General features: G+C 33.6%; 3 protein-coding genes and 1 long non-coding RNA gene across 7 annotated transcripts in view; 1 reads left to right on the forward strand and 3 right to left on the reverse strand.

Annotated features, from left to right (window-relative positions):
- Window positions 1–351: 351 nt before the first annotated feature.
- LOC136275753 (uncharacterized) overlaps window positions 352–25968 on the forward strand; it is a 31988-nt gene continuing 6371 nt past the window's right edge. Inside the window, exon 1 of the long non-coding RNA XR_010714254.1 lies at window positions 352–441. This is a non-coding gene — a long non-coding RNA (uncharacterized lncRNA). The remainder of the gene's footprint in view (window positions 442–25968) is intronic.
- LOC105341824 (centromere protein O) lies at window positions 435–9978 on the reverse strand. The gene is made up of 6 exons (XM_034481655.2): window positions 9898–9978; window positions 9644–9786; window positions 9357–9486; window positions 7320–7588; window positions 6889–7039; window positions 435–612 (listed from the first exon to the last, which is right to left on the reverse strand). Exons 1-6 carry the CDS (start codon window positions 9902–9904, stop codon window positions 506–508), a joined length of 807 nt encoding a protein of 268 aa, XP_034337546.2. The 5' UTR covers window positions 9905–9978; the 3' UTR covers window positions 435–505.
- On the reverse strand, window positions 12049–13568 carry LOC105341806 (beta-1,3-galactosyltransferase brn-like). Its single transcript, XM_011448525.4, has one exon. The coding sequence runs from the start codon at window positions 13436–13438 to the stop codon at window positions 12419–12421; it is 1020 nt and encodes a 339-aa protein (XP_011446827.3). The 5' UTR covers window positions 13439–13568; the 3' UTR covers window positions 12049–12418.
- The window catches only part of LOC105341807 (potassium channel subfamily T member 2), a 40941-nt gene continuing 29079 nt past the window's right edge, over window positions 14107–25968 (reverse strand). For 3 of the 4 annotated variants that reach the window (XM_066085675.1, XM_066085673.1, XM_066085674.1), the window contains exons 24-30: window positions 22541–22645; window positions 22324–22412; window positions 21897–22032; window positions 21464–21647; window positions 20487–20513; window positions 19140–19224; window positions 14107–18249 (exon numbers count right to left, since the gene is read on the reverse strand). In XM_066085675.1, coding sequence (XP_065941747.1) covers window positions 17343–18249; window positions 19140–19224; window positions 20487–20513; window positions 21464–21647; window positions 21897–22032; window positions 22324–22412; window positions 22541–22645 — 1533 coding nt within the window. In that variant the 3' untranslated portion in view covers window positions 14107–17342. The remainder of the gene's footprint in view (window positions 18250–19139; window positions 19225–20486; window positions 20514–21463; window positions 21648–21896; window positions 22033–22323; window positions 22413–22540; window positions 22646–25968) is intronic. The other variant, XM_066085676.1, reaches the window with a different exon arrangement.

The following is a 25968-nucleotide window of genomic DNA, read 5'->3' on the forward strand; positions in this document are numbered from 1 at the left end:
TTTCGTTTAATCCATTAACAATATAGAATTCCTTTTAAAGTCTGTCCAAAGATATTTTTGCTGCATATTAAATTAATCGATATCTATAAATACCTCTTGATTCAGACGATGTTCATTCAGTAGTATGAAAAAATCCCAAGATTTCCCTTTTGAAATGCCCCCTCTAGCTTGTCAGGTTTCAATACACTGCTAAAAATAGAAAGTCTACGGGGATTTTGCATTGCATCAGCCAAAATGAAGCCCGAATGATAACGCTGAAAAATTGTGCGAGGTATTCCAAGTGACTTCTGAATGGAGAAAAGATGTCAACATTCCCCATTACGAATCTGATAGAAAACTGTTTTCAATCCTGTGAATTTTTACTACGGAAAATGATAATCTGTGAATGAAGTTATCTTGGAATTTTTCCTTTCATCGATTTCAGTTGCACGTCTTTCACAGGTATGTGTATTTCTATTAAAAATCAACTAAATGTGCAGCAAAAATATCTTGGGACAGACTACAATTAATCCAGTATGTCTTTCACAATCTGTGAAAATGAATCATAAAGTGGCTTGGACAAAAGTAAACTCTTCCACTGCTTGATGTCCTGCTGTGTCTCTGAATCTTCCTCTAATTCATAAAAAAAATATAGATATATCTTCAAATGATCAAACTCATTACTGCGGAAACTCAGTTTTAGGATCCTCCATACCTTTGAAGATAGTATCTCTAACAAGCACTTGCTTACCGGCATATACATTTTTAAAAAGAGTATGGTATTCTAGCATGTGTAAGATTTGAAAGTGACTGAAAAAAAAGAACATTTTTGGGAGGAAAAAATAAAACCCACATAATTTTCGACATATTTGTGCAATACAATTAATTAAAACAAAAAGTCCTTATTGCATTTGAGCTCAAGATCTGCAGAGCAGTGCCAGATTGGATGGGGTGCGTCTTTTAACCCCAAGGAACCCCAAGGAAACCCCAATGATAGAAATTAATAACTATTAATACCCAAAGGGTCTCATTGGAGTTCACGGGTCACCTCTTAGTACCCCAAGGAAACCCCTACGAACCCCAATGATAGAAATTATTAACTACTGAAAATCCAGGGGTCTCATTCAAATCCAAGGCTCACCCCAAGGTACCCCAATGATAGAAATTAATAACTATTAATACCGAAGGGATCTCACTGGAATCCAAGGGTCACCTCCAAGTATCCCAAGGATACCCCTAGGAACCCCAAGGATACTCATAAGAACCCCAATAATAGAAATTAGTAACAAGTGATACCCCAGGAGTCTCATTGATATCAAGGGTCACCTCAAGGAACCCCAAGGATACCACAATGATAAAAATTGATAACTATTGATACCCAAGGATACTTATTGGAGTCTACAGGTCAACTATTGGTACCCCAAGGATACCTGTAGGAAGTTAGGAACCCCAAGGTACCCAAATGATACAATCTAATAACCACCCCAATGGTTTTACTGTAAAACATATTTCTAATTAATACCGAATGACTCAATGGAATATCATAAAAACATCTCTGGGTAACTTTATTTTTAAAAATACTTTATTTTTCAGCTTGTTACCATAGCAACGGTTTTCAATTTTTATTTTTGAAATCTGAATTGAAAAACCATGATAGTGTGTACCAAAAAACAGAGATTTACAATTATTATTCAAATTAAAAGATAAAATCATATTTTGAAATTTCTCTTTAGTTACCATGGAAACACTTTTAAAAGATGTGTTTCCCCATAAATGTTTTACTTGAAAAATGACAATTTTGTTCAATAATTTATTCATTCCTAAAAGCCCCAGGTTATGTACATTACTTACAATAATATCTCTAATAAGCATTAAAATGTCATTTTTACATCTTTATGCTCTGTTACCATGACAACAGGACCACATAACAACAAATAAATGTTGTTAGGCTTTATTACTTATTAAAATCTATCAAATTTTAAAGTACGAAGATAATCGGTGACTATGCGTGGCCACCGAATTTTGATTCTTAAATAGAATTGATCTTAATATCAAAATCGATTATGTAAATTGAAAACCTTTTTAACTGATCAACGATTAAAAATTGTTCATCTTGACAATACTATTAACAATGCTTGTGCAAGTTGTGTATACACATCAGGTATACACCATCTTATAATTCAAACTGTTTTGAAGCAATATAGAGAATAGATGAATTCATCTTCCTAAGTCAAGGGTTTCCGATCCCTCCACTACTCGGAGTATGCCAGAAGCACTTGACATAGGGAGATGAAAATAATTAGGTGATGAAAGGAAGATATGATGGAGCAATGCAAGTTTTGAGGGATATTCATTTGCAGCATGTATACTAAGTTTATCTGACTTAAGGTACCTCACTACACCTTCAAATAGTTTCTCAAATCAGCAGAAAATTACTTGATTATAATAGAGAGCATGAAGGATAAGAAGTATTGTCAAATAGGTGAAAAAATGTGCGATTTTGGATAAAAACGATATTTTAAAAATTTCTTTTGGTATAAACATGAACAAAAGCCACAGGCGGATTCGAACTCATGATCTGCTGTTCACAAGCCTGATACTTTAACCACTAAGCTATGGCGATATACATCTGAATGGATTGATACAAAATTTAAAAAACATTATATCGCCATCTTGTGACTAGTGTCTTAAAAAGTATAAGTTTAGGTGTAGTGAAGTACCTTAAGAGGGCTGGATGGTCATTTTAAACTAAATTATTATTAATCTCCTAAAAAGAAGGAAATCTGCAATTCTTCTGGTGAACCATTCTGGATAAGCGCTTATGACAATTTTATCGGATAGGTGTTTCTTCGGTGAAATTTTCAAACGAAGTGGGGAAAGATATTGTTTGGTTACAAAGACCAAAACTTGTTTTACCATTGATAGAGGGGTGTTACCCTTCTTTGGGAGTACTTTTGAGAAAAGACAAGAAGTGATCATTGGAGTGTGGAATGGGGCTATCTCCCCTCCATGGGTGCAACACAATGGATTGACCCATTAGGGGTGCAGAATGTTCACCTGACAGGCACCAATTAAGGTACCTGTTAATTGCAGGTAGACACCCCTTGTATATTCGTAGTAGCTCTTGGACAGGGATTAAAGGGCCAACATCACCCTTTACATGTAGACACAATGGCTTCACCATCACTGTTGCAATATATTTATCTATACATACATCTCCTTGTTTATTGGGGGTAGACAACCCTCATACCTACATCTCCTTGTTTATTGGGGGTAGACAACCCCACATGAAGTTTGGTTAGCTCCAATGGACTTTTTGTCTGGATTACAAGGGGAATTCAAAGCAAAAGCAGTACACAGTTTGGACCCAAGAAAATCCTTATTAATTGTTGCTGAATTTGTATTGATCATGATTAATTATGTTTAATAAAAATGTACATCTGGAGAATCCCTACAGCAAATTGTTTATCAAAACTCAAATTAAAACACAATGAATAGATTTAGCCCTTTTTCACAAAGATAAAATCTGAACTATTATATTACTCTCATTAACTTGTTAAGTATTGATAATTGACGATATCAAACAATTTTATTAATACTCTCTCTCTCTCTCTCTCCCCCCCCCCTCTCTCTTACTTAAAATCCTTAAAAAAAGGGTTTTTTTATAAGACAAAAAAAAATTTGAATAAAATTACAAGGAGAAAGAATAATAAAAAGTATATATCAGCCTGGTTGTATTTGAGGTACATTAAACTTATGATGTGCATAAAAATCAAAGGAAAAGAGGACGCAAAAACTTGGAAAATATGTTTCAAGAAATGCTGTTTAAAAAACTGAACTTTATTTATTTTACAACGATTAATAAGCAAGTTTTACAACTTATATTTATATCTCTCGTTGGCACGGATGTTAACACAAGGGGGTCATTGGTGTGGGAAGAAGCCGGAGTACCCGGAGAGAACCCACATGTCCAAGTGGGCGACCGCTATACCCTATCACATACAACCACTGTCAATCACGGGGATCGAACTCGGGTTGCAGCGGTGAAAAGCGTGTGCAAGGAGTGCTGTTTACTGTGCGAAAAAAATATACCCCCCCCCCCCCCACTACATAGTAGAACTTTACATACTAAACTAAAAATAAGGATTTAAAAAAACCACATTGATTTATATCAACCATTTTAAGCTTATTATTTAAGCTTAAACAGATATCATCAGTAAATAACTTGTGTATAAAGACTGAGAGCTAGTTGTTCCTTTTTCCTAAAAGGAGTCATTCAAATAATCAATGCATCTTGTTTTAGTTTGTCAATTTAGGTAATACTAGGTACATGTAAATACCATACAATTGGAGTGTTGTTAGAGTACATTAGAGTATATTTAAGGTTCTTTGGGTTGGCATTTTTTTGAGAATGTCATTTTTTTCATGTGTGTTTATCAAATACTGGAAAGCAATTAACTTTTACTTGCGGGAAAGAATTTTTCAAGAGGTCCCGGGAACCTCATCCTCACAAATATTTCTTGCTAAGAATCAGTTCTTGCCCTATAGGTGTAAGAACAACACAGTTGTAGATTAAGGTTGATCGCAAAAATAAGTCACCATAGATGAGTTTATCTTAGGTTATTTGGGAAATAAAGTCGTCACAAATAGGCATTGAAAAACAATGCATATAAAGCATATGATGTATTATGGTCTCCAATTGAACCAAATTACACAGAGTATTAATGGTATACACTACCCGGTAAGTGCCCTGATGTATCAAAGGTCATAAATGTATGGATGTATCATTGGAGTTCCATAGGGTTCCTTCGGATACCTAGTGATGACCTATCAAGTGTTTTAAATTTGTATTATTAGGGTATCCTTTTCTATGGTGTATTAATTAAGATTTATAAGTCTGTTTTATTAGCCTATATAAGGGTATCTTTTAGAGTTTCTTGGGATTTCCGTGGGGTTCCCTAGGCTTTTTAGAGGTAAGTCTGGGATACCAATGAGTCCCCTTGGGGTTCCATTGGGTTCTATGGGGTATCAACTTTTATGAATCTGTATTAAAAGGGTATCCTTTAAGTTCCATGGGGTTCCGTGGGATACCTTGTGGTGTTTGGGATATCAAAAAGACCCCAAGGTGTATCAAGAGATATAAAATTGTGTTATTAGGGTATCCTTAGGGTTCCTTGGGATATCAAAAATTATAAAATTTAAATTACTGGTGTACTGGTATCCTTGGAGTTCCTTGAAGTATCTGTAGGATGTGTAAGGGATAACAATGAGTCCCAAGGGGTATCAAGAATTTTAAATTTGTATTATTAGGGTATCCTTGGGGTAATTTTGGGGTTCCTTGAGATATCTTTGGGGTTCTATGGACATAATGGTGTATCAAGAATTATGATTCTGTATTATTGGGGTATTCTTGGAGTTCCTTGGGATATCCCTGTGGTTCTTACAGGTGTGTCTGGAAAGTCAATGAGTCCCCAGGGGTATCAAGAGTTTTAATTTTGTATTATTATGGTATCCTTTGGGTTCTATGGTGTATCAGAAGTTATAAATCTGTATCATTAGGGTTAGTGCTGAAACGAATACCATAAATCAGTATTCGAATATTCGTGAGTACTATTCGATTCGTATTCGAATATTCGTAGACGTCATAGACAATGTATTAAGCATATATGATAGTTTGTATTACGAAGTGGGTGTATGTGTAGACTGCTTAAACATGTCAGCTCGAAGTTGACACTTAATGCATGAGTATCCATTGAATTGGATGCGCATTTAATTTTTAAGCAAATAATAATATACTGATTTTTAAAAAATTTCCAACAACTATCAAAAGATTTATTACTTCTTTAATAATATACTGCAGTCCTGACTCCTGTATGAGACCGATACGTAACTTCGTAAGTCAGTCCAAATATTTCCGCCATGTTTGATAAAGTATTAAACAGAAATCTGATAACGCTCATAACTCCGGAAATGTTCTGTTTATTTAAAAAAACAAAACAAATTATATCGAGGTATCTTTTAAAAAAAACTTTCGATGTACCTTTCGATATTAACTCTCCGTAGGTCACACTCGTTCAAACAGTTAAGCAAATTTTTTCTTCAGCGTCTGACATGAATTGAAAAATCTAGAATGTTTGTCTCCGTTCGATGTAAACCCTGCTTTTACTTTCAAGGTAAACAAGCATGGCGGAAGAGTCTATTACTGGGTTAAGTAATAGACTCTACCAAGCATGGCAGTCATAGATGGCTTTATATGGTATTTACTTTCGTTCCGAGTAAAATGAAATAACACGATGCTGCATAGTTTACAGTGCTTGATATGGGTGTTTAACATGTGATCGAATATTCGAATGCTAAATATACATTCGAATATTAGAAATTTACTATTCATTCGCGAATATTCGAACATTCGTTTCAGCACTAATTAGGGTATCCTTGGAGTTCCTTGGATATCCATGGGATTCCCTGGGGTTCTTAGAGGTGGGTCTTGGATACTAATGAGTCCCCAGGGTACCAAGAGTTTAAATTTTTTATTATTAGGGTATCCTTGAGGTTCCTTTTGGTTCTATGGTGTACATGTATCAAGAGTTATAAATCTGTATTATTTTGGCATCTTTGGGGTTCCTTGGGGTATCCATGGGGTACCGAGGGGTGACCCTTGCACTCTAATGAGACCCCCTAGGGTATTAATAGTTATTAAATTCTATAATTGGGGTTCCTTGGGGTTAAAAGACGTGCCTGATTGGATGCATTACATAGTCAGACAAACAATTTTGTCAAATAAATATATTAAAAAATTTCCTCATGCAACTAAGTCTTCATATTGTGATGTGCTAGTACTGTCATGAAAAGTGCCAGGGTATGGAGGAGCCTTAAACCATGTAATATTTGTAGTAATAATTCACCTACCTATTTGGACTTTTACTGGTAGAACATTCATTAATCCATACACTAGTTTTATTCTGTACACTTGTTTAGGATCTTCCAATTCAACTTCAACAAAATCGTAGCTTGATGTGTATTGCGCAGAACAAGATAAACCATTTTCAGTTGCAAATTTCTAAAAGAACAATTCAACAATCTGTAGAACATGTAGAAGGTAAATAAAAAGATGATACCGGAATATGAAAAAAATAAGATAAATGCATTCAGTGATACATGTATGCATTAATTGTACATGTGAATATTACCTAATATTTGTATTTTTTTTTTTTTTAACATTTCTTGTTCATTTACTGATGCATTTTGTGTCACCATACATAAGGTCTTCCTGATTTACTGGTTACTTCTAAAAAATAAATAATCTGAATATCATTTGGCAAATTTCTCCACAATCTTACCTTAACTTTCTCTACCTCCTCTTTTTTGAAAACAAAAGCCTGTAAGTATTTTTTTATGACAGACAGAAATGTAGATAAATCTCCATGGGGTAGGTGTTCTTTTTCCAGCTGAAGTGTAGGAATAAATTCTGGTAGAGAGTGTCGGTTTATGATGTAACCATTCTCTCTGGCTTTGAACTCTATCAGATAAGAGTCCACAACAGTATCATAGTAGGCAGCATCCAAACACACTGTGAACTGATGTTTATCCTCATGACATACATGTGTACCTGAAAGAAGAGTGCCACAATACTGTGTAGATTTGTAGTTCATTGTAAGAAATACATAATTATAGTAAAAAAATTCGAATTTCATATTCGAATTTCAACAACTACATGTATTTAAAAATGGCACTTGTGCAAACTTGTTTTTTTATGCATGAATGAAATATGGAGGACATGGGGAGAATGGGGATGAAATATTGTTGTAGGACTACTGATAAACATGCACATTAATTTTGATTGTAATACATATACTTGCACAATTCAATATTGTCTACATAAGTATAGAAACTACATGTATCTTGCTAATAGCAAGTTGCTATGCATGTCTAACCTCTTTGAATACCATACATATCTAATTCAATGATATATTTACCACAGATGAAATGATTGGCATCCAAGCATGTTTTCATTTTTCTCTTCCACACATTTATTAAAAACAAAACTAGATTGCAATTTCAGATAAAAGATGGTAAGCCAACATTTTTGCTAGCAACTGATGTCAATATATTTGCAAGAGGAATTAGTCTGAGTAACAATATTTTAAAGGGTTTTGAGTAGTGCAGATCAGATGTATATATATGTTCTCTGTAAGATATGGTGTTCTGATGGGGCCACTTAGACATTCGCGCTTTGGCCTGTAAGATGAAATAGTGCAAAGTTGAGAAGGCGCGAAAGTGAAAAGATGCAACTGTGAAGATGATTGCGTTCAGCAAGTATCAATTGATTTCATAGAACTTGATGCTGGCACCGTACTCCCTTGAGGTTTACCGAATAATTTTTTTATGTTATTGGTACGTATGAACTATAGACCATCATGCTAAACTGTGAATGTTTATTAATATTTTACTGTTACAGTACTAATCAGACCCAACCTAACCCCAGAGTAAACCCAAACTAAACCCCGGGTTTACTTTCTGAGTTTACTTTGGGTTTACTTTTTGAAAATATGGGTCCACTCGGGGTTTACTCCGGGTTTACTCGAGAATTGCTTTTGGAGTCAACTATATGCACTGAAGTGTGAAGCAGACCTAAATTTTATCTTATCATCCTACTGCCTGTGATTCCTGCCCCTTGTATATTCCGAATACACATGTAGCATCTCCTTCAGGGTATACTTTGATCGGGGTTTACTCCCTGTGTCCACTCTGGGTTTACTTGGGGTTTACTCTGGGTCCACTCTAGTAAGCCCAGAGTAAACCCAAAAAGTAAACCCAGGGTTTAGTTGTGGTTAACTTTCTGTTTGGTTGGGTCTGATCGGTACTGTATATGTGACATATATGTTTACCAGTGCTGGCTATGCCCCTAATTATTATATACACCTCATGCACACACATGCACTTCCAGACTCCTGTCATTTACCAGCTGTCCGTTTACCTTAAATCAATACTGTGGTCAAACATTCCACCTTCCCAACCAAGGCAAATACGACTCTCTCAGACCCCCCCCCCCCCCTACCCTAGAAAAAATTCTGGATCTGTACAGGCTGTTGAAAATAAATTCCCAAAAGTTCATCTTCTGTCTCATATGTCATTTTATACAGCTAAAATTATCTTTAAATGATAGAGAGCTCCAAAAACATAAAAAGTTGAAGGTGAAATGAGAGTATGAAGGCGAAAGACCGTAAGTAGTATCGCTCCTTCACTTTAACAACTTCGCCTTAGGCATCGCATCTTTGCACTTTTGCTCTTGCGCACTCTCGCATCTTTGCCCTAAAGGCAAAGTGCAAACATTGAAAAGACCCCATCGGAACACCATATAGTTAGATGATTCTTACCACTGATTCTGTATACACTGAGAAGGTCTTGTAAATACTGATGTCTCTCCCGAATCTCTTGATTATGCACACCTTGGGATTCAATTCCCTGATCCTTTAGCTCTGTTTCTATCTCTTTGTCTAAGTCATTCTGTATTTTTACGACAGAAACACATTCTAAGGAATCTAAATGCATTTTATACATGATGCAAGATAAATTTATTTCATATATTACAATATGACAATGCCAAACGAACAATTCAAAAAATTAACAGAAGTGCATCTCTCTAATTATATTATAAATCTACCTCTGTTCTGTCTAGGTGATCAAGTTTTGTCAAGAGTTTATCTCTGACCGACTTCAGTTGAATCCATTTTTGAAACAGGTCGTTTTTGTTTCCCTCGCGATTCTCCTTTTCAACTGCAAGTTTCTCAAGAAATTCAAAGCAATCTGAAACATTAATTTCATTGACAACAGTTAATGTGCACATATTTGAAATCGAACACAATATCATTTTACTAGATGAATAAATAATCATTATTTTGTAATGAAACGTCAAACCTGTCATCTTGATCTTGTATTAGATGATTTGTGTTTCGCGCCTTTTCGTAATATTAACTTGTACATTAACACATTCGTAATGTTAGAGCGTTCGTGTGACAGACACCTTCATAATTTTGCACGACGCATTGCACTACTCCACATTAACAAAAAATTCGATAAAATAGGCTATAATGGGATTTTTCACAAAATCATTTTATGTCAATTATAGAAAGCGTAATGTGCGAGTTTTAGTGATTTGAAAATAAATGTTTCAACTGAATTAGTCATAAAAAATTGCTTTTATGGTCAAATATTGTATCAGTTGAAAATTTAATGATTTACATATTTTATTTTGGATACTTTTTCGCCCAGGTGTCTCAAACCGCCATAGAACAAGAAAAATAAACAACAATGTTATAACATCTGTAAAATGTCACCTACATGTATTAAATATTTGGATAGTTGATATTTCAAAAAAAAAAAAAATGCCTTAATTCTTTACTCTGTTATGCTGAATACTTTTGTTTCTAATTTTCTCTGATTCTTATTCACAAGTATTTATATGATAATTTTACATCAAAATGTTCGTACCAGTTGTAATTATAAAGCGCATAAAAATTCACATGTATATTTATATGAATAAATAAGTGAATGGGGGTGTACATGGTGTATGTTTGCATTTTTCACTGCCGTGTCGTTTTGTAAATCCATTAATTGAGAAAAATAAATTCAACCTTAACGCATATCTTTTTGTTAGCGCATATTCCATTGTTGGTATTACCTTTTATTGATTAAAATTTTTTATTTGTATAAGTGAACAATTGTCTATTGCCAATTGTTCACTGCCATGGTAAAAGAGAATTGAAAATTGTTAAAAGATTATATCATTAATGGCACGTGTTTCATTTTCAAGTCGCTTAATTTGTCGGTGAAATATACACTACATTTCAAGATAGTTTTAAACTATAACAGGCAGGGTTTCGATTAGAGGAGATTTTGTATGAACTAATTTATCACATCTTATATGTTTTTAAACTAATTTAATTCATGATTTTCGACAATTAGTAGATTGGAATGGCTCATAACTTAAACATCAGTTTCTTGATTTGACAAGCCAATAATACTTGTAATTCCAATTGGGCACAGACACAGGGGCCAAGCCCGTTTTAACATTTATTTCAATGTAACCAAAGAAGATGGGGGAATAAGATGGCGCAAATGCCCATTCCGTTTAGTAGTGAAATACAATTTTGAAATTATTTTTCCCCAATTAAATCTATTCAAATATATTATAATAAAACTTTGCAAAAGCAAAATTTCTAACTATAGTCAGTTTTTGATATATTTAACAAAAAATAAGAAAAAAAAATATTGTCGGAAATTTTGGTGATATCGAACCCGTAACATAAAAACCCTAGATATATAAGGTTAGCTTATGCTAGGTGCTCTAACCACTGAGCCATTTCAGACACAACAAAATGGGCTTTAAATATTATGTGTGACTAAGGCCACGAACTACCGGACTTGTATTATTTTTTCAAAACGTTCAATTGTTGGGATACAAAATGATATTTTTTATGTATAGTGGGTCATCTCTCCACGTTTTTGTTGATTGAAATCGGTTTGTTTTCCAATAGACCTTAATTAGACTATGAGAAAAATATGGAGCACAGACCCACTCTATAAAAGAAAATGCCCTGAAGTTCTAAAAAATGACAGTATTTGCAGGTTTTGATACGTACACGCCTGTTTGAGTCAACATATTCCAAGTATTGAACATAAATTTAGGTTAAAAATCAATGATTTGTTAAATATATATTGTTTTAAATGATTTAAAAAAAAACCCATCAGATTTATAGATACTTTAATTTTTCAGTAGCCTGTCCGACCGCGTATGGGCATATTACACGCCTTATCCACCCATCTTCTTTCTTTATTTATGGTTACATTGAAATAAATGTTAAAACGGGCTTGGTCCATGTGGGCACAGACGGTATCAGAAATAATGTAAAGTCATTAAAAGATACCTTAGTACATGCTTCCGACCTCTCAGTACGAAGCTAAAAATGTTGCACTACTATATAGCTTTAATTTCGATTCCTTACACATTTTTTCATGAACACAAACAAATTGAATTTGATACATTAAAAATTATGCATAAATATACCAAAGGATGATAAACTACCAAGACACATCTAGACAGTTTTACAGTTGAAAAACTTGGCTGGAAACTGTATTATATTACGCTTGTCGTGAGTTCTTTTTTTAATGTAAAGAACATGTTCGTCGAGGACGGCAGAAGAAGTTCATGACAAGAGTTATCCTACCCCCCCCCCCCCCCCCCAAGATTAAGAAGCAAAAGTTTTAATCCTCTATCAAAGAACCCGGTTTTTTTTTACTTTTATATTCCCTAACAACGACACATATTTCATATATCAAAATTGATTTTTTGACAGGAAATCTCTGAATCATGTATCAATCAATGTTTGTAAAACTTATATTTGAAAACGTCGTCTTATAGCATTATGACTTTTGTCGCTCACAAAAACGCCTTGCATGCCAAACAATGACTCCAGTTTTGACAGTCCGAAAAATAAAACCGATGCGAATGTTTCATCGTGATGCCTAACTTTGACGACACTAGTCCTACGTAGACGTCATCCACTGGAATAACCGGCACAAAGGGAAAGGCGAAGGACAGTCTCTCTACTATCTGCGAACTAGCAATATAACTCCCTCCAGGAAAATAGGCCGGGAACATGTTATTGGAAAAAGCAATGTTGGACACGAACCATTTGCTGGCCCTATCCCTTATAACGGTGGACCCAGCTTCCACAACGTGTCCCGTGAATAGTTCTTCTGGTGTAAGCTGTTCGGAGAGAAATTCAACCACATTCTTTATGTTGGCAAAAAAATCGTCATCTTGAAAGAGCACGAAATCTGCAGAAGAGCAATACATTGAAGCCCACTCGTAAGCCATCTGGGTTTTGTACGTGAGATTTCTGTAAGAGTCTATGAAATTCTTCTGAATGATGTCATCGTATTTCTCGCTCTCGGAACGAATATCATTGTTCAACTCTCGAGAATATCCCAACAGAAAGAACATTTTTACGTTGTTTGAGAGGATTCCGATGGTATCATTCATCAGCAGTCGCAGCCACCGCCTCAGACGCTGGTGATCCGGAGCAGACTTCACCAACACTAAAACGCGGGAAAAGTTAGTCGTTCTTTCGCGGAACTCGCACTTATGACCAGGTGTCAACATGTAACGGAATTTCTTCAAGTTGACTGGTTTGAGATCCGTCGATTCTCGTCTAACGAGTTTATCGACAGCTTTCATCAAGGTTATATCCATATCATATGAGGGGATATCTATTTCCTCGATGTCGACTCCAGCGTCCATGGCCAATTCCAGCTCGACTGGATCCTTGGTAGGAACCATGTACTTTGGCTTAGGTCTTTGTAATCCATTTGTTGAAAGGTGTAGGTATATATAGGTGGTTAGGAAAGCTACCAGAAACACGCACAGAGGATAAACACACCTTAACACCCGTCTCATATCACAGTTCAACTGAAAAACTGAATATCAAATTTTACTTCTAAAACAAGAAACCAAACCCTTTCAGCATATTTGAACATCGGTTTAAATTCAGATTAGGCATCATCGTCCCGATTTATTATCGTTGATTAAAAACTGATAAAGATATCTGTATTTAGAATCATTAACACCCCAGCAAGCTTAAATAGTGTCATTTAAAAGACTTCGAATCATTTAACGAAACAATTCAGTCACCTCTAGCATTAGGTATATATTGCTTCTTCTGTTGTTATTTCTCTTCACTGGTTCAACTAGTCGCATGTAAGGGTCTCAAGCATGATGAACATGGACCTTAATGGTCACCAGAGTACAATACACCCCTTCTGGAGTAGCATTTTAGTATTTACAATACTTTTGTATCCAATTAGTTACCGGTATGTTGCCCTCATAGAAATGTATAAAATCAATTTCTACGGGTTGAAGACAATCTTAGTGGAGGCTTTCTTGCTCACCCTGACAACCCATAGTACCCAACGCACTAGAGTTGTTTGCTAGATTTTTAGGAAAGTGATAACAGATTTAAAAAGAATTAAAAGCATTTTTACTAAACTACTAGTATCTCTAAAAGCAATGTAAATTTGTTGCATATACACATACATATATGTACAAAAGACAACAACAAATACCGAGACTGCAGACTCATTTTAATAGTTTAACAACTGTATTATAAATCATACAGCAGAATCTGCCCTCAACATGTAAATGAATACATAGTATACATTGTTTTGGTAAATCCATAGCAAAAACAAAACAGAGAACATCATTTTATAGTAAAATATTGTTGATCTAATCTACACAAAAATTCCTAAGCTAAGCACCATTTTATTCTAGCACAAACATGGTAATCCCCGATCAGCCCCTTGACAAACAATACAAATGGATAGTAGACATTATATGCATTAACTCTGCAATGCTGATGTTTAAGCACAAAGATGTAACACATACACAATAGGAAAAAAAGCAATGACCCCAAAAAAATAAATTCTGAAAAACATTTACTTTAACACTTGAACGAAATAAGTATCTAGATATCTAAGACATCAACCTGAAAAAATAACAGCGATATGGCAAGTTAATATTCTGAACACCATAAAGTTGGAATGTTTTTGGGAGATGATATCAGTGAGATTCTTGATGTGAATGTGGAGAATGACTTAATGCTACAACCTATAATCCTACTGTACATGTACGAATACTAATATACATGTACATTTGTACTACATAACAGAAACCAAAAGTGCACCAACATATAAGACTTTGTCCTTTACCAATAAATACCACATCCTCCTGAACTTTTGCAATCTAATCTACAAAACCCATAAACTAAATAGAAGAACAAAACAAAATTAAACAACAAAAAGTACGTAAAAATACTACTGAATCAGCTAACAGATTTATCTACATAATTTTCATTAACATTATAGCTGAAAAGAACTTTTGCAAGTAAAGAGTCTTTAAAACATTTAACCACAGGTCAGAATTTCAGTTACATGTCAATATTAAAAGATTTAACGTTAACTGAAGAAACTTGCATAATGAATTCACATGGTTAATATTAATGTTCAAGTCAGAAAAACACTCAAAAGCAGTAAACATGTTTAAGTCAGAATAACACTTAAGAGTAGTAGAAATAATGTTCAAGTCAGAATAACACTCAAGAGTAGTAGACATAATGTTCAAGTCAGAATAACACTCAAGAGAAGTAGACAAATTGTTCAAGTCAGAATAACACTCAAGAGAAGTAGACAAATTGTTCAAGTCAGAATAACACTCAAGAGTAGAAGACATAATGTTCAAGTCAGAATAACACTCAAAAGTAGCAGACATAATGTTCAAGTCAGAATAACAGTCAAAAGTAGTAGACAAAATGTTCAAGTCAGAATAATACTTTTAAAAGAGTAGCAGACAAAATGTTCAAGTCAGAATAACACTCAAGAGCAGAAGAAATAATGTTTAAGTCAGAATCACAGTCAAGAGTAGTAGAAATAATGTTCAAGTCAAAATAACACTGAAGTTTCAAGTCAAATTTCTGGTGCAAAACAATGGATGTCTAAGTATTCTACAAAATAATAAAAAATGCACTTTCATAGGCAATGAAGAAACTTATGTCTTCATTTTTCGCTGTATACCGGTACTTGTTATAATCAACATATTGTTTATACTAACACTATGGAAGACCAGATGAAAGACTAATACAAATGTACTAACAAGTGTACAAAACCCCTCTCATAATGATGAATATGAAAATCTCTGATTATACACTATACGATTAAAAATAATATATCAAATATTGATGAGACAATAATGGGCATACATATCTTGAATTATGGCAACAACATTCAAAAGTAAAAACAAATATAGATGCACAAGACTTTCTGTAAATCTGTTTTATAATAAATGGCCCTTGAATAATCTCAGATGCAGTGAATCTTTGGCACACTGTAGAGTCAATACAAATAAAAACCTGAGTCACAGATCAAATTCTAATGGAACAGAGTCTTGATTGGTTCTAAAAATACAATCAGCAGTTCAATAAACCCTCAACAGTAAAACTGATTAACAGTAATAAAGGTGTAAATATTAATGGGGTCTGCAGAGACATGCTAAATAATAATTTCTCATTGAAGATATGTCAATAATGTTCAATAACAAGTTAACAAAAAAGCCGACGAAATCGTAGCAAGTAATGGTTAAAAATCAAGAACATTATAGGTCTTTTGTACATAACTTTTTATAGTTCAAATTCTTTGCTATGACTGAGTTTCACTGTAAGTAAATATGCAGTCAATGCATAAAAGAAGAGATCTGGTAATAAAAAAAAAAGCTTAAAAGATCCACAATTCTGACAATACAGTTGACATGAGTACATGTGTCATATCTTCATGATAAAAAAACCCTTCAAAAATATCAAAAATAGGTGGTATTTGACAAAGTAATCACAATGAAGAAAACACCTGCTTACAGCAGCCAGTTACCTGCAAACAAGACCTACAATATCTGAATTCACATAACTAAAACAGATTTCAAAAACATATACCAAATAGACAGACCAACTGTTGATTCTCTAACTATGTTTGCTTTAATTTTATAATCTGGTGTTGGCCTCTACTCTTTGTTGTGAGGTAAGGAATACCAAGGGAATAGAGCAGAGTTAGGGAATGTAGTACAAAACAACGAGGGACATAGGGCAAAGAAAACAGAGCACAAAACGCTGTTCTGGCTATTACAACATAACTACATGAATACTGAAAACATAAAATAACAAAATAGCTTGTCTGAATAACTTACTATAAGGTAAACATGAAAATATATTACTATTTGTTCATAAGTTTACATTTGTGTATTCTTGTAGTTCATGCTTGATTATACACAAAACAAATAAAGCATTTCAAATATATGGTATGAATTTAGTCTGAATACTCAATATCAATCAAAATTTATATACGTCATCTTAGAGCATGCAATGCCTGAATATATATGGGAATGCTTTATAACAGGGATCATTATATAAATTGGTCCATTTATCAGTCTACCTCGTAGTCTTCCAGAATTCAAGGATAGGAAATATTACTTATTAAGTTTGTTACTGACTGACTACAGAAATATATCGGGTTGATCAGTCTCAAAGACCGCTTGGCTTTGCCTCATCATCTATGAGACCAAATAATCAGTCCAAGGGTAAACAATATGATGTATGTAACTATACATTAGCAAACTTCTCAATAGCAATGTTTTGAAACCCCTCTTAATCAAATGAAAGCAATCATTTCATTTTCCCACAGTTTTTAACATCTAACCCCCTTTCTTACTCAAAACAATTTATAAAACAATAATGAAAATGCTAGTTAATTCATAGCAAATAAGTTCATGCATCAGAAGCACTATGTACTGTAAATCTAGAAACTTTTCTCCCAAATGGATCAGCATCCGGGAGTACACCGTGCTCAGGGGGTAAAATTTCTGTCTGCAACAGTTCTTGTTTTTCTGTGTCCTTCACAGTTGATAATTTAGTAGATTTACTCAGTTTCTTTACTGGAAATACATACGTAGACTCACTTCCTTTTCCAGAATCTTGTGGTAAGCTTTGCCCATGGGGTAAAATTTCTGTTTGCAGCAAGTCCTGCTTCTCTGGGTGTTTCACAGCCGATAATCTAGTAGATTTCTTCAATTTCTTTACTGGGAACACATAATCAGACTCACTTTCTTTCCCGGAATTTGAAGATAAACCTTGCTCTGGGGGTAAAATTTCTGTCTGCAGCAGTCCCTCCTTCTCTGTGTCTTTTACAGTTGATAATCTAGCAGAACTACTAAGTTTTCTTACTGGAAACTCGTATTTGCCCGAGTCTTGGGGTGAGGCTTTCTCTGGGATTAAGATATCCGTCTGGAGTAAGTCCTGTTTCTCTGGTTCTTTCGTAGCTGATAATCTAGAAGATCTACTCAGTCTCTTCACTGGGAACACATACTCGCTTTCCTTCCGTGAGTTTGCGTCTGTTGGCAGAGGGTCCTGTCTCTCCGTGTCTTTGACAGTTGATAGTCTGGCATGGCTACTGAGTTTCCTTCTTGGGTTAGTGACAGACTCCCTTCCTCTGGCAAAGAGTTCACCAGAACCACTAGACCGGCGATTTAACGCGCTTCCATTGTTTAGGCCAGAGCTGGCTGGGTTACTCATTGACCTGAAAACAGCACCCTTTGCAGCAAATGCATTTTTCACCACGTTCCACCTTGTTTTGCTGCTTGGAATGGCAGCCATGCTGCTTGGTTGAATAACATACCTGTAATATAATTATTGGAATTTTTTCATTTTTCAAGTCACAGTGAAAATAAACTGTTTTTCAATTCTACAACATTTTAAAGCTGCGTGGTCTGATTTTGTATCAAATTTGCATGCTTTTAAATGATGGCTATGCTAAGTATGTGTATAATAAAAGGCATTGCAGTAGTTTTCCAAGTCAATTAAGCCATACTGTATAGAAAAAGAATGAACACATTATTTTTACACAACAAACGACATAAAAAGGGTATCGCTTTATTTCGCCTGATTTTGAAATTCCCCCGATTTCAGAGCCAGGATAATTGTATTAGGACTTTGACATTGCCTTTTTATAGAGTCCAAATATGAGTAATGTTCTAGCAAATCAAAAATAAACCTGTGAACATTTTGTTCACTATTATTTCTAGACTGGTGTTTGTTTTGTTTACAATTGATGCATAACATGCATGTTTGAATAAATCCAAACAGTAGTGGGACAAAACTAGACAGTTTCCTTTCATAATCATTCCCAAGATGCATTTTGGTTTGTTTTCTACACATGCATGTCCATAAAGAAATTATTTTTACTAACTTTGAATATTTCTAACTTTGAAAGGAGACCAATTCTGCTGGTTTAATTAGGCGAAAGTTTTTAACTTTTTAAGGTAATTGGTTTGTAAAGAAAATTATTTGATACTGTAATAGTCCAAGAATCAGACCATGCAGCTTTAAATATTTGACTAAACAAAGTTTTCTTTGATACAAGCTACCTGGTATTTATTATAAAACAATTTCATAAATTTAAAACAGTTAAATTAGTTAATTCAAAGCAATTGCATTAATTATCATTAATCAACAACAAACTGTAAATAGTAAAGCTAATAGTTGAAATCAATAGCAACTGTAACTTACACAATATCACCCAATCTAAGCTTTCTCATTGGAGTTGGGTTTAGGATAACATAGGATATGGTGTCAGCTGATGAATCAGCGTCCGCTGTAATAACAATTCAAATCAAATTAGAGAAGACTGCTTGTCTCTGATTATTCTCAAATTTTGCTAATTGTTTTCCCCCAAAAAATTGAATTACAATTATGATATAAAAGCTTTTATTGCAAATACATTGTAACATTTATTTGTGCTTCTTTTGACATCATCATTAATAAGCTATTATACAATGTCCACATCTAAATTAAACTGCAATCCTTACTTCAACAAATTTGCAAATAACAATTGCACTCAATCCTAAAAAATCATTTCAAATGGCTGGATGGTTGTAAACAATTTTAGGTTATTTTTACCTCCATTAGTTGGAGAGCTCTGAATAAAGATCAAGGAGATATATAGTCAAATTATTAGAATTTCTTTACTTAACAATTTATGGACAAAAATAATAAATCATATTTTAAAAAGTTTAAAGCAGGTCTAATGGTTATAATTATTTTGACCATCCAGCATTTTAATTGCAATAAATTATTCTGATCAAATGATTGATATGCGACACTGAGGGTACAAATGACAATAAGCCTTGAACAGAGCTCCTGAAGGATGGGGGTTACAGTACACTGTACCAGCAAGCCATTCTGATACTAAGCTAAAGTATAAATAAATATATATATTTGAATGTGCTCTGAAATATAAAAGAAGCAGTTCAAATCAAAAGCATGTAGTATTATTGATAAACGAATTTTCAATACATGTATTCGTACAAGAATATCAAATAATCCTAAGTAATATTTCAGTGTCCCAAGAAATCATGACCATCCATCAATTATGTTTCAATGACCCACCCAAACTTCAGTCTAAATGTACATCCTGGTGCATACAGTGACAAAATAATGTTTTACACATTTTAGGTAAAATATCATTAAATTTACCACACAGTGGATCTTAGATCATGATAATCTTGAAAACCGCCGTGTGAATCAAATTCTATTAATCTGTTTAATTATCTGAGTATGTGACATTATATTCAAACAGTTAAATATGTGAAGCAGGAAGAAGCTTTAAGACAGAGCTAACAGTCAAAAAGACCAGCAATAACTCAAAATTTGGCTGATATTTCAAAATACCTAATGCACTGTACATATAAACAGGCTACATTTATCAAAACTTTCAATGTATTTTCATTTTTCTGTACCATTCTTTTCACAGGGGTATTTTGAGAACTACCTTTTGTTTCCCAGTGCAATGGCCTATAAAACACCTTGAAGCAGTCGCGGATATATTAATGGAAGAAATTATAACTAGCTCATTACCTTCTGTATCTTTGAAGTTCAGTAAATCTATAATACATGTAAATGGCCAATAATTATTATCAAAAGGAGTTTCCGTTTACAGCAATCACAGGAACATGAATTAAATCCTAGTCTCATAATTTAAGCATTGTGTATTACAATTTTACTACAAGTATATTTCAAGTTAATTTTGTATTTAAAGCACTCAATTTATCAAAATGAATCAAGAGGCCTTCATGCCTTGATGGTAATGCCTGCATGAGTACTAAAGCCTATACCTGTCACAGAGTCTTATGTTTAGATTTTAAGCTTCATTTTGGAGACTAAACCCTAATTCAAGAATCCTCATACTGTTATCCTGCTTTTATCATTTGATGTTTGCAAACAACAATTCATAAAAAAGGGGGGGGATAGAAGGAATCTCAATTTTTCCATACCTTCGCTCCAAGGGCCAAAAATTATAAACTTTTGGTAAAAAGAAACCAGCAGGCCTTTAATGATCAATCTTTTAAAATATATATATTTTCATTTATAATGCACACAAAATGCATAGTTAAAATTATTGCTTGAAGCATACAATGCATAGGAAATTAAAGTACATGTAGATTTCCTTGAACATAACACAATTATTGCATTACCGGTAAATATGGTTACCAGGCAATTAAACTAATAGTTTTCAAAACAGAATCTTAAATTGTTAATAAATGATGAAAAGGACCAACAGTAATAGGCTACCCTACTGACACAATTGACCTAAAAGAAATACATGTTCACTTTAGGGCCATATTTGTCAAACTCCTACCCCCAAAAAATGAAGAAGAAAAAAAGAAACACAAGTTAACCCCACCCGAGATTTACCACCCGGTAAAATGTTTGGCCTTTAATGCAAAAATAAAATAAAGCAAAAAAATTATCACAAACAAAGCACCATTGATCATCTACCAACACATATATCACTACAAATTCATATACAACCCACCAAGTGCCCTGGTCCTTACCATAATCAGATGCCTTCATGCCAAGATTGGTGAGGCGGTTTTTGACCAGGGCAGCCAGATCAGCGGTTTCTTTCTCAGGCTTTGAGTTAGAGGCCTTGGAGAAGAGACCTCCTCCACTCATCTTGGTGGAGAACTTCCTGTTGTCTATTTCTGGTTGATGGTTGTTATTGTTCTTGGTGTCATTCTGCTCAAAATAAATCATTGATGTCTTAAATTATTACAGTTTACCTTTAGAAGGGAGGTAGGATGCAAATAATCATTACCGGTACACATATGTAAACAAAAATATGTACTTAGATTTTTCAACAGATAAAAATAAATAGACTTTTTAATAGTCCTTTTTCAATCTCATATCTACTGAATGTAGATTTAGTTTCTATAACTTATGGTTACATGAAACATTAATGAATATGCATTGCATACTAGTACTCACATTCTGGGCAGCTATTACAGAATCGGCATTCTCCTCTGTTCTATAAATAGCAATTGGGATTTCCCCAGTTGTTGTTGCCATGGCAGTATAAAGTTCTCCGTATGTGCTATATCTTGCATAAGTCATACGTTGAACTCTTACCTACAAATAAATGAATAATATTCAAAGTGCTTGCATTTTAATAAAATATGAAGTAAAAGAAATGCAGTATCCTAGAAAACACGATATCAAAATAACATCAGATATGTCATGAAGTCATACAACCAAATCCAAAAATAACATACCTTGAAGACATTTTACTGACAAATCATTAAGTTCATAACAAAAAACCAAAAAAAACAAAAAGTCATGTCAAATGCAATATACCGGTATTTATTATCTCAACTGTTCACCTAAATACTTCATCTGACTACAGTATGTTAAAAACCTTACACTTGAGAGATGGCCTGAGTTCTCCTCAGCATCAATGCCCAGCAGCAGCCTGACAAGGGTGATCAGGTATCCCTTCACAAATGTCTGTAACAATCAAGAACATGTTTTATAGTTGCAGTACATGTATATACTTTGAATTGTTAGGTCATCCAAGGTAACACAGAAATCACAGAAGCTGTGATTGAAATCAAGTTCTCCATCAATTCTCTCACCTGATAGAGGAGACTGTTGAGCATGCTAGCACTAAAAACCTGTCCTGCTGCAAATGGCTGGCGGAAAATGTGGGAGAGAGCCGAACTCATCTTCCCATTCACAACCTAATTTAATAAAATTCTTACAATAGATTAATAGGTATACACCTAATAAACAGGTAAATATATAATGTTGTCAATTCTATTTCAGTTGCATCCAGGTTAGTATATACTTCAATCGAAGTAAATAAATATCCCTCTTGCATATTCAATACCGTAAAGTACTTCAAAATCACATGGAGAGAAAAACATAGGTAATCATAGATTACTAAGCTCACCGAGACGGAGAATCACCCTTATGAGACATCACCTTCATAAGACCACCTTTATCATTTTATATGAAAATCATACTTTATGATCTTGGATATTCATGGATTCTGTTTTGACAAAATATCATATATCATCTGATAAATTTTTTTATGATAATCATATGTTCATATGTTAATCAATACAATGATATAAAATTAAATATTGCTTCATGTCATATTTATAATATATATCATATACAGTGGAGCCTCAGATATCCGGACGCCAGATATCCGGACGCTTCACTTACCGGTCGATTTTTATTGGGAACGGAATTTTTACACAATAATTTGTCTCGTTTATCCGGAATTCCGCGTTCCGGATCCGGACGGTCAAATTTTACCACATAATACAATTTTCCTTTAAATTTTACCTCATTTAACCGGACGGTCACATTTAAGTGTTCGGGGGCACAAAAGTTTTTTATGCGCAAGTGCAAATTGGTGTTAAAACATCTGACACTGGTTGTTGGTTTTAAACAATGCCTTCGTCCGGTAATCGGGGTCACCTGGTCACGTTATGTACTTGCCCGAGGATATTACGATAACCATGGATGCGACATGTTTAATTGTAGCCATTTAACTTATGAACTGTTATTGTTTGATTAAAATGTCATGAAAATTGTTTAATTTGTGTTTAAAAAAGTCAACTATTGATTGAATTAAAATTCTATTAATCGTAGTGTGATTAGATCGTTCGTACGCCTATTCATTTTAAAACGTAATTGAAATGAAATATTTGATAATTTGAGTTCTGTTTACGATAGTTATTAAGACAGCTTGGGATGTTCAGCTTATCGACATTAATTTTATAGCGTGTGTTCAATTTACAGTGTAATAATAATTTATGCCAAACATGGCGTGGATGATTGTTCACGCTACTTGTAAATATCGCTTTCGTGCAATTAACTCTATAGAAAGATGGATACGTAAAATTAGCTTGGATAAGTTGTGTCAATGAAAAAATAGCTTGGACAATTATCAATAAGGGAATATATACAGATTTTCACCCATTTTCAATCATCAAATGTTGAGCAGCTTCAAACATGTCAACACCACCAGCCAAGAGAGCGAGAGTTGCGATCACCGCTAGCTTGAAGAAAAAGATTTGTCAGCATAAAGTAGAACACCGACTCTCTTCTCTTCGCTTTGTTATGCGAATGTAATAAAAGTATCGGTTTAATACAGTGATTGTTATGTACATGTACATGTGTTGCCTTGAAGAATGTAGTGCTTGGTTTCATGTGGAAAAAACATACCTTAAATAATGTTTTTAACAATATTTTGTTTTGTTAATTTAAAAAAAAACTAAACTTTTTTTGTAGTGCTTATGGCTATCAAAATAAAATATTTAATTGTATAATTAATTTATGAGTTATGTTTCCATAAATATTAAAGGTAAATATCACAATTTAGATATCCGGACGCTTCACCTATCCGGACGATTTGGCCTGGAGACAAAAGTGTCCGGATAAGTGAGGCTCCACTGTAATACAAAAAAATACCGTAATAAACAATGATGAGATATGATATTGTAACGTATGATATGACATTGTATTGTGTAATACCTTATTGTATTTGATCACATAATACAATATCACAAAATATAATACAATATAGTATTATATTACAAATTCATATTACATAATACATCATAACATTGAAACATGATATTATAGTGAATAATATAGTATAATATTGTATTGAATGACACTGAAACATATTTGATACATAATATGAAATTATATCATATAATACTAACAATATAATTTGATTCCAACATTGTATCTTATCAAATGATACAATATTATGTGATAAAGTAAAATATTATAAAATACATTATTATGTTATACATATTGTATCATATGACAAAATAATATATATTACAATATCATATAAACCAATATCATATCATACAATATCATATGATACAATATTATATAATATTACAATATCATATAATACAATTTCATGTGATATAATTCTATATTACAGAAACCAATATCATATTATACAATATTGTATGATACAATATTATAGAATAAACAATATTGTAGGATACAATATAATATTTTGTAATAATTTATGTAATTGTATCATGTGATAAAATAATAAATTAAAAATACAATATTATATTATACAATATTGTATCATAATATACAATACTATACATAACAATATCATGATACAATATTATATCATATCATAAAATATAAAAAAAATGATACAATATCATATCGTACCATATAACTTTTTATAATATAACATATGATATCACATTTATCATATCAAACAATATTGTTTCATATCATACAAAACTTTATTATAGGAATCATGTTATATCATTTATCAACAAACACATCTATTATCAAGCAGGTTTGAGTGAGGTAGGAGATTTCTTTAGCATCCTTGATAATGGAAATCAGGTTCTGCATCTGAAGCAACCTCTGCGTTTAATTTATAATAAAGTTAAATCAACTATGCAAGCTATCATCTATAAAACATGTGACCTGATCCAAAAAACTAAACCTCATCCAGCATCCAAAACCTATGGCTCAGATTCAACATTCAAGCCCATCAGCTGCATTTGTATCAAAAGATGCATCATCCATGCGAGTTTGGTGAAGTTTGGACCAGTAATAACTAAGATTTCATCATCAGAGGGCACTAGCAATCAAAACCTTAACTTCCTCCAGCATCCGAAACCTATGGCTCAGATTCAGCACCCATGCCTGTCAGGTGCATCTGTATCATACGACACACCATCCATTCAAGTTTGGTGAAGTTAGGACCTGTAATAACTAAGATTTATTTTTTAGCATCCTTGATAATGGAGATCAAGCTCTGCATCTGAAGCTACCTCTGCGATTCATTCATATTATGGTTAAATCAACTATGCAAGTTTGAAATAGAACTATCATCTATTAAACATGTGACCTGTTCCAAAAAACTTAACTTTATCTAGCATCCGAAACCTATGGCTCAGACTCAGCATTCAAGCCGGTCAGGTGCATCAGTATCATAAGACGCACCATCCATGGAAGTCTGGTGAAGTAAGGACAAGTAATAACTAAGATATCATCA

Source organism: Magallana gigas, chromosome 5 (assembly GCF_963853765.1).
Source record: "Magallana gigas chromosome 5, xbMagGiga1.1, whole genome shotgun sequence".
NCBI lineage: Eukaryota > Metazoa > Mollusca > Bivalvia > Ostreida > Ostreidae > Magallana > Magallana gigas.